The sequence below is a fragment of the Sceloporus occidentalis genome, unplaced genomic scaffold (assembly GCF_023333645.1).
Source record: "Sceloporus occidentalis isolate IW3139 unplaced genomic scaffold, rSceOcc1.0.p SCAF_186, whole genome shotgun sequence".
Classification (NCBI taxonomy): domain Eukaryota; kingdom Metazoa; phylum Chordata; class Lepidosauria; order Squamata; family Phrynosomatidae; genus Sceloporus; species Sceloporus occidentalis.
The window spans coordinates 411,360-419,739 of NW_028317166.1; the positions used below are offsets into that span (position 1 = coordinate 411,360).

Here is an 8,380-nt window from a genome sequence, read left to right on the forward strand (position 1 = left end):
GAATTAAATGTACTATAACATGGGTACATGTGTCTCTATATGCTCATGATGCTTCCTGTATCAGAACTGTATCTGCAGCTTATAACTTGCACTGTAAGACTCTCACCTGTAAACTACTTTTTGTGGGGGGGGCTTTAATTAATCACTGGGGAACCAAAATGGAAGGTTACTTTTGTCTCACGGTAGATAGCCTTTTTCAGATTTTTAGGTGGTATATTTTAAGGTTCAACATAATCATAAATATCCTTGTGGCACTGTGTCAGCCCCATCTGTTTTTTCTCCCATGTTATTTCCGGTACCTGCCCAGTTGGCTGGTTCCCCCTGTCTCTATTTTTCCCTGGACCATATAGGAGTGTCCTGGCCTTGTTCCTGTTTGTGTGGATTTTACATCGTTCCTGTGTTTTACATCCTCAGTCAAAGGCGTATATTCACCGACTTTCCCAAGGTTTCCAAAGGCTGAACTCCCTTTCCTCCCTTGCCTGGCATCTGACTGGGACCTAGCCACAAATCTATAGAACTGTGCGGCAGCTAGGAACCGCAGCGATGCCCACCAAATCTTGGAACTGAGTCGCTATGGACGTCCGTTGCCCTGCCAGGTCGCTCTTTTAGGGTTATGTTGTCCTTGTGGAGGTGTTAACGGAGAGGGAGCTCATTTGGGAAACCTGTCTTTAGAATTGGGGTTTACTCAGCCGCATCTCTGGAACTCTGGTCCGGCTACTTTACTGACAATTCCCGTTGCTCAGGGTCCCAACTACGGATCAAGACGCTCTTTGGAACATAACATCCTTGGACCCTGGGCTCTTCATTGGTACCCAGGGATTCCCACCGTCTCAGGATCACCCCATAATGCTTTTTTACCAGGTGGACATTGCTGGCAATGGGAACTGCATGGAGGTGCCGGCTGTCTGGTAGTTCATGGCATTATACTCCTTATCTGATTGGGTTTGTGTATATATACCCGTGCTATTATCAATAAACTAAGTTCTGTTTTGCACCCTACACTAAGTTGCGACTAGTGCTTGGGTGATTACAAAGGGTAAACCTTGAGTCAGTAAAAGTCAGTGAAGCTTTCAGCAGCAAGGAAGATCTCTATGGTGGAGCTACTCAGTCAGAGTACAAGTCTCCATCACAGGAATATTCTTCTTTTAGGTTCTTGTGGTTGCTCTGCGAGGGTATTTTTTTTTTTTAACAGTTGTCATATCAGTCTTTATTGCCTCTGTACTAGATTTGTCTTGTTCTTGGTTTTGGTTGATTTCTGCTGGAAATTGTTATATATTTCTAGTTTCTACAGTTCTCCTTGTTAATGTTGTCCTATGAGGCATTAGGTGTGCGGTGCTTCTTAGTTATTTCATATTTCTTCTTAAAACCGGTCCTGAAGCAGCGAGAACATAACATGACCTCACGCACGGCAGAGGCTCACTAAGGCAAATGCAACAAGTGCAAAGCACCCAGGGGACCTAGAAACCGAAGTGCTTAGCAGAGATACGTAATATGCATTATGTTACCCTGCGGTAGTAGGATGGCAGTTCACATGGAAAGTGGTAGCTGAATTGAAGAAAGGGCTCCACATGAAGTAGGAGGGAGGGAAAACTGTGGGAGCTACATGAATGATGTGAGAGTGTATGTTTATGTATGTGTAAGTGTATGGAGTTAGAGTGAGTATGTGTTACTGTATGTCATTAGAGTTTATGTGCATTAGTGTGTGTGCATGGTGTTAACATGAGTGTGTGCCACATTATCCATGTGTGTGTATTCTGTTAGCATGTTTGTGTGTTACTGTTTCATGTTAGAGTCTATGTGTTAATTCATAGTGTTAGCATGACTATGTGTGGTTTACGGGATAAAGAATACCAAGAAAGAATAAGGCATCTAAATATCGATAGCTTGGAGGAAAGAAGAGATAGAGGAGGTACTCTACTTTACCAAAAAGTTTGTTTTAAATGAGGAGAAATGTTAGAAAAAGCGGTCATAATTTAAACCTATAGGATCAAAGGCTTCATACTCATATCCATGCATCAAAGCTTCATACTCATATCCACATCAAGAGATTGAAACATTTTGCCTGGTGGCTACAGATTTTGATGTAGAGACCCTTTTTTCAAATTAACTGGTTTTTAGTATTTTTCATATAAGCGTATTTGTGGATTGTTTTTTTAGTGCTGTAACACATTTGTACAAGTAAATATTTTCATCTTTATAGGCATAGAGGGAATCTATATGGTGTGCAACAGCCTTTAAGTTATTTCTAACTCCTTTTTTTCACGACAAAAAATATACAAGAAATATACTTTTTCAATCTGTGATGTTGGAGGTTTAAATGTTAGTAAATTGTGGGGTTCCTGGAGGTGGTTTAGCAGGTTTAGTGTTAGGTAAGTTAAGACTTAATTTGCATTTTTCAAAACTTTCTTATATTTGCCCTATAATAGCCAAACCAGATTTGAAAGATCATGTTCTCTTTCCATAAAGCAGTCTTTTTTATTGACTAGTTCATTTTTGTTTGAACTGTTTCAATGGTGAATTCCTGTAATGTGTCCAAATATAAGGTCAGGTATCAGCACATTTTGTTCCTCCCAAGAACAATTTGTCCCATTCAATCCCTTTATAGGGCAGCCCATTTCACTTATAATTTATGCCAGCCACATTACTAACATCTCAATGTTTAAGATTTAGAATGGCAGAAACCAATGTTCAGTTTTTATCTCTGTAACAACCAGGGCCGGCCTTTGGGGTGTGCGACCTGTGCGACCGCACAGGGCGCCACACTCCAGGGGGCGCCGCCGCCGCGGGGTCCGACGCCACCGTAGCGTACCGCTGCCGCCAGCAGCGTACCTGCCGGGGGGGGGGGGCGGTCCGCACCGGGTGCCGCTCATCAGGGGGGCACCCGGCACCTCTCCAGAGACGGACAGTAATGTCCGCCGCTGGAGGAGCAGGCTCGCAAGGGAGCGGTATCGGAGGTCTTTAACAGACCTCCGGCTCCCTTGAGTGATTTTAATCCGGTTCAAGGATCTCCGATACCGCTCCCTTGTGATCCGCGCGGCAACAGCTGCTGTGCGCCGGGGTTTGTTGTCAGATCCCGGCGCACAACACTGAAGCCGCGCCCACCGCTGTCCGTGCCCTCTGACCCGGAAGAAGACAGAAGAACTGAAGAAGAGGAGCGAAGAGAAGGAAAAGGAGCTTTAAGGAGAAAAGAGGAAAGGTAGGAAAGCATTCAGTGAGAGTGAGAGTGGATTGGTATATGTGTGGATTAGTGTGTGTGTGGATTGGTATGTGTGTGGATTGGTATGTTTGTGGATTGGTATATGTGTGTGGATTGGTATATATGTGTGTATTGGTAAGTGTGTATTGGTATATATGTGTGGATTAGTGTATATGTGTGGATTAGTGTATATGTGTGGATTGGTATATATGTGTGGATTGGTATATATGTGTGGATTGGTATATATGTGTGGATTGGTATACGTGTGGATTGGTATACGTGTGGATTGGTATACGTGTGGATTGGTATACGTGTGGATTGGTATGTGTGTGGATTGGTATGTGTGGATTGGTATGTGTGGATTGGTATATATGTGTGGATTGGTATGTGTGTGGATTGGTATGCGTGTGGATTGGTATGCGTGTGGATTGGTATGCGTGTGGATTGGTATATGTGTGGATTAGTATATGTGTGGATTGGTAAGTGTGTGAGAGTGATGGGTGTTATGCTGTACCATTTCCAATGTCTTTTTCATGATCTAATTATTCTCTAAAAGTACATCATAACTCCCATCATTCTATACTGTTCCATACAGAGCTGGGAGGCAGAGGCCTTGCACCCCCACCGCAGGACTCCTGAAAGGTAAGTGAACTTCAAAGAGAGAGAGGGTAGATAGTTAGGAGGGGGTAGATAGGGAGAAGGGAGTGAGACGGGGGAAAGGGGGTAGATAGGGAGAAGGGAGTGAGAAGGGGTAGATAGGGCAGAAGGGAGTGAGAAGGGGTAGATAGGGCAATCATACTCCTATCATGCCAAGTCTGCGAGTAAATCCTGGAATCTGGGTATGCCTGGGCATGATAGGAATGTGATTGCTGTTAATTATATATATATATATATAAAAATATAATATTATTTAATTGTTTTGTCCTATTTTGGTGTGTTACTTACTTTAAATAAAAGTGTTAGATTTTTTTATGGTGTGGGGGGGGCCATATTCGGTTTTGGCCAGGTAAATGCTGCACTTTCGGTTTCAGTCCAGAATTCGTTTCGGTGCATCCCTACTACTAAGCCAGACAATGAAGTGGTAGGCCTACACAACATCAATGTTTGGCGTAGTATATAGTGATTGGGGTTTTGTTACAAGTTTTGTTACAAGTTTTTATTCCTTTCTTTTTTTGGGATGGGGGGGCGCCAGAGGAGTAGTCTGCACAGGGTGCCAGAACACCTAAGGCCAGCTCTGGTAACAACAACCCCTAGCAGGACCGAAAAAAATACATAGTCCCATACTTCTCTCCTTTTTACAGATTACCAGGCACACAGCTGCCAATGATTGGACAAATATATATATATGTATACCTTACATATATATATATATATATATATATATATATATATATATATATATATATACCTTGCTAATACCGTGTTGGACCCTCTTTTTGGCTTCATTCTTTGTGGTATACTTTCTACAAGGTGCAGCAAACATTCCTCAGAGATATTGGTCCATATGGACATAATGGCATCACGCAGTTGCTGCAGATTTGTCGGCTGCACATCCATAATACGAATTCCACCATATCCCAAAGGTGCTCTATTGGATTGAGATGTGGTGACTGTGGAGGCCATTGGAGTACAGTGAACTCATTGTCATGTTCAAGTTTGAGATTATGTGAAGTTTGTGACATGGTGCATTATCCTGCTGAAAGTACACTATCCTGATGGGTACACTGTGGTCATAACAAGAATGGACATGGTCAGCAACAATACTCAGGTAGGCTGTAACGTTTAAACGATTCTCAATAGGTACTAAGGGGCCCAAAGTGTGCCAAGAAAATATCCCCACACCATTATATCACCACCGCCAGCCGTTGATACAAAGCAGGATGAATCCATGCTTTCATGTTTACACCAAAGTCTGACTCTTCCATCTGAATGCCGCAGCTGGAATCGAGACTCATCAGAGCAGGCAACGTTTTTCCAGTCTTCTATAGTCCAATTTTGGTGAGCCTGTGCGAATTGTAGCCTCAGTTTCCCGTTCCTAGCTGACGGGAGTAGCACCCAGTGTGGTCTTCTGCTGCTGTAGCCCATCTGCTTCAAGGCTTGGTGTGTTGTGCATTCAGAGATGGTATTCCGCATATCTTGGTTGTAACGAGTGGTCATTTGAGTCACAGTTGCCTTTCTGTCATCTCGAACCAGTCTGCCAATTCTCCTCTGACCGCTGACATCAGCAAGGCATTTTTGTCCACACAACTGCCGCTCACTGGATAGTTTCTCTTTTTCAGACTATTCTCTGTAAACCCTAGAGATGGTTCTGCTTGAAAATCCCAGTAGATCAGCACTTTCTGAAATACTTAGACCAGCCCTTCTGGCACCAACAACCATGCCACATTCAAAGCCACTTAAGTCCCCTTTCTTACACATTCTGATGCTCGGTTTGAACTTCAGCAAGTTGTCTTGACCACGTCTACATGCCTAAATGCATTGACTTGCTGCCATGTGATTGGCTGATTAGCTATTTGTGTTAACAAGCAATTGAACAGGTGTACCCAATAGAATGGCCAGTGAGTGTATATATACTTAGATTTCTTGCAGAGAGCTCATTCTGTGTGTTTCAGTGTTGCAGTTTGATGCATACCCCTATAACACGTGTATAATCCTTCCAGAATGTGTTTATCTTATAACTGTGGTAGAGTATCCAGGCACCAGTTGTCACAGAGACATCGTCTGGTGCTTGCCTGCTTTGCCCAGTGGGATAGCCTGTCCTTTAAATACACAACATAAAGAGTATATACACTACTACAGCAAATCAGGACATAAGTTTGAACAAGAGAGCCTGAATAGGTATTATATGCATATGTTATTATGTATCAAAGCATGCAGATACTGTATATATATATATATATATATATATATATATATATATATATATATATATATATATATATATATGCTGTAATGTTCTATTGTACTGGGGAAACTGTTCTACAGTGTGAAATCATACAACTGGAACAATCAGCAGAATTATTGCATTGGTTTCTATGATGATACATAACATCTCAGAGGTCCAGTCCCATCTTGAAAGACTTACATAGCTTGGGCCAAATCTGACTTTAAGGAACAGTGTTCCAGATCATACATTTCTATGAACAGAGGTTCTGTTTTCTGGGTGACAGATATTGGTATAACTAGGATTTTTGCTTTACATATACCAGTGAGAAAGTTCTGATGCTTGATAAATATGGAGTTGAAATTCAATTTGAAGATGAAAGCCTAATTAATAAAGATATTTTTGGTTTAATTAATACAATGTGCCAATTATTTCATATTTATAGATATATCCAGGCAGCCTATGAGTCAGATTTTTTTTTTTGGCAGAGACAGAAATGCTACCCAGAACAAGCTAAATCCGTCATCTAATGACTTTTATGTAGTAAACACAATTGTGATTATGTTAGGACTTTGCTAGCTGGAATGATCCAGAAATCTGTCCTGTTTCATTTCCCTGCTGAACAACTGTAAAGGTGGACATAGAACAGTTGGTTTATGTCTGAATCTAACAATATCTGTGGTTTTCTGTTTTTTTTAGAACCCTCTTCAGCCGGAAGGTGAAGCTCACAATTGAGTGGAATACTTCAAAGCAATGAAAATCCAAGCAAAGTTTTAAATGTGGTTGCAGTACATTCCAAAGAGCAAGTGGGATGGTTCTTAAACTGGAGCCTGAGACAATCATTATATAAGCTCTATTTTTTATTATTTGAAACACAGCAACCTTTTAAAAACCAGCAACACAATGACTGGACAACTAACTGAAGACACATCTGAATCTCCAAACCTGAACTCTGATGAACTTGAATGTAAGATATGCTACAACCGTTACAATCTAAGGCAGAGAAAACCAAAAGTCCTAGGGTGTTGTCACAGGGTGTGTGCCAAATGCCTTTACAAGCTTGTGGACTGTGTGGAGTCCCCACAATGTGTCATTGTGTGTCCTTTCTGTAGATTTGAGACACGCCTGCCAGAGGATGAGGTAAGCAGTCTTCCTGATGACAATAACATCTTACTCAATTTGGCATGTGCTGGAAGAGGGAAGTGTTCCGCGGACAATCCTACAGAGCTGCTGCTAACACCAAAACGTCTGTCAACTCTTGTCACCCCATCCCACAGTTCCACCAACTGCCTTGTCATAACTATCATGGAGGTACAGAGAGAGAGCTCCCCTGCTCTCAATGCCACCCCTGTGGTAGAGTTCTACAGGCCTTCTAATTATGACCCTGTTTCAATGCCTCCTAACTGGACAGTGTGGAACTGCACTTCACTGATCTGCCAAACATCCGTGCGTGTGTTTGTTTGGTTGCTAGGTTTGCTTTATTTCAGTTCACTGCCCTTAGGGATTTATTTGCTGGTGTCGAAAAAGGTAACTCTTGGAGTTGTTTTTGTCAGCCTAGTCCCTTCCAGCCTGGTTATCCTAATGGTATATGGCTTTTGTCAATGTGTATGCCATGAATTTCTAGACTGTATGTCAACATCCTAGCTGGAATAGAACAAGTGAGGAAGAACAGAAACCAAGATGTCTTTTCCAGTGCTCAAAATTAGATTAATTTAATTGCACTTTTAAGTGGTATGTTTTATGTGAATGGATGGATATTTTGTAGTAAGTGTCTCTGCTAATTATGTTGTCTTCAACAACTGGCTTTACTAATAAAGCACAATGCTAGAGCAACTCCATACATAACCATTTTCATATGTCTAAAAGTTGGTTTTATGTAAGCAGTGACCTTTACAAAGAGACTTAGATGCCAGCTACATTCATGTGTTTGAAGATTATGTAGCATTATCTCTAAGAAATGTGAAGTTAACATTAGGGAATATGATGTTAACTCAGGGAAAACAATGTCTGTTCTTGATTTGGCAATTATGTTCTATGCTCTAGTTAAACAGAGCTCAATGGATCAAGGCCTTAGACTCAATGTAAAATCATCATGTGCTGTAAATTGTGATAATGGCTTTGTAGACAATACAGTGCTCTCAGAATAATGTGATTGTACAAATTTGTTTTAATATAGCATTTTTACTTTTATTTTTAGAAACAGGAAAAAATGTTGAAAAATATATTTTTTAAGTATTGCATACTCACAGATTTAATTACTGATGACGAAGGGCATTCTGTTTCATTATGTATTTATTTAA

At 41.2% G+C, this 8,380-nt stretch overlaps 1 protein-coding gene across 1 annotated transcript; it reads left to right on the top strand.

Annotated features, from left to right (window-relative positions):
• Window positions 1–6,983: 6,983 nt before the first annotated feature.
• On the top strand, window positions 6,984–7,724 carry LOC149278659 (E3 ubiquitin-protein ligase RNF182). Its single transcript, XM_089501908.1, has one exon. The coding sequence runs from the start codon at window positions 6,984–6,986 to the stop codon at window positions 7,722–7,724; it is 741 nt and encodes a 246-aa protein (XP_089358034.1).
• Window positions 7,725–8,380: the final 656 nt, after the last annotated feature.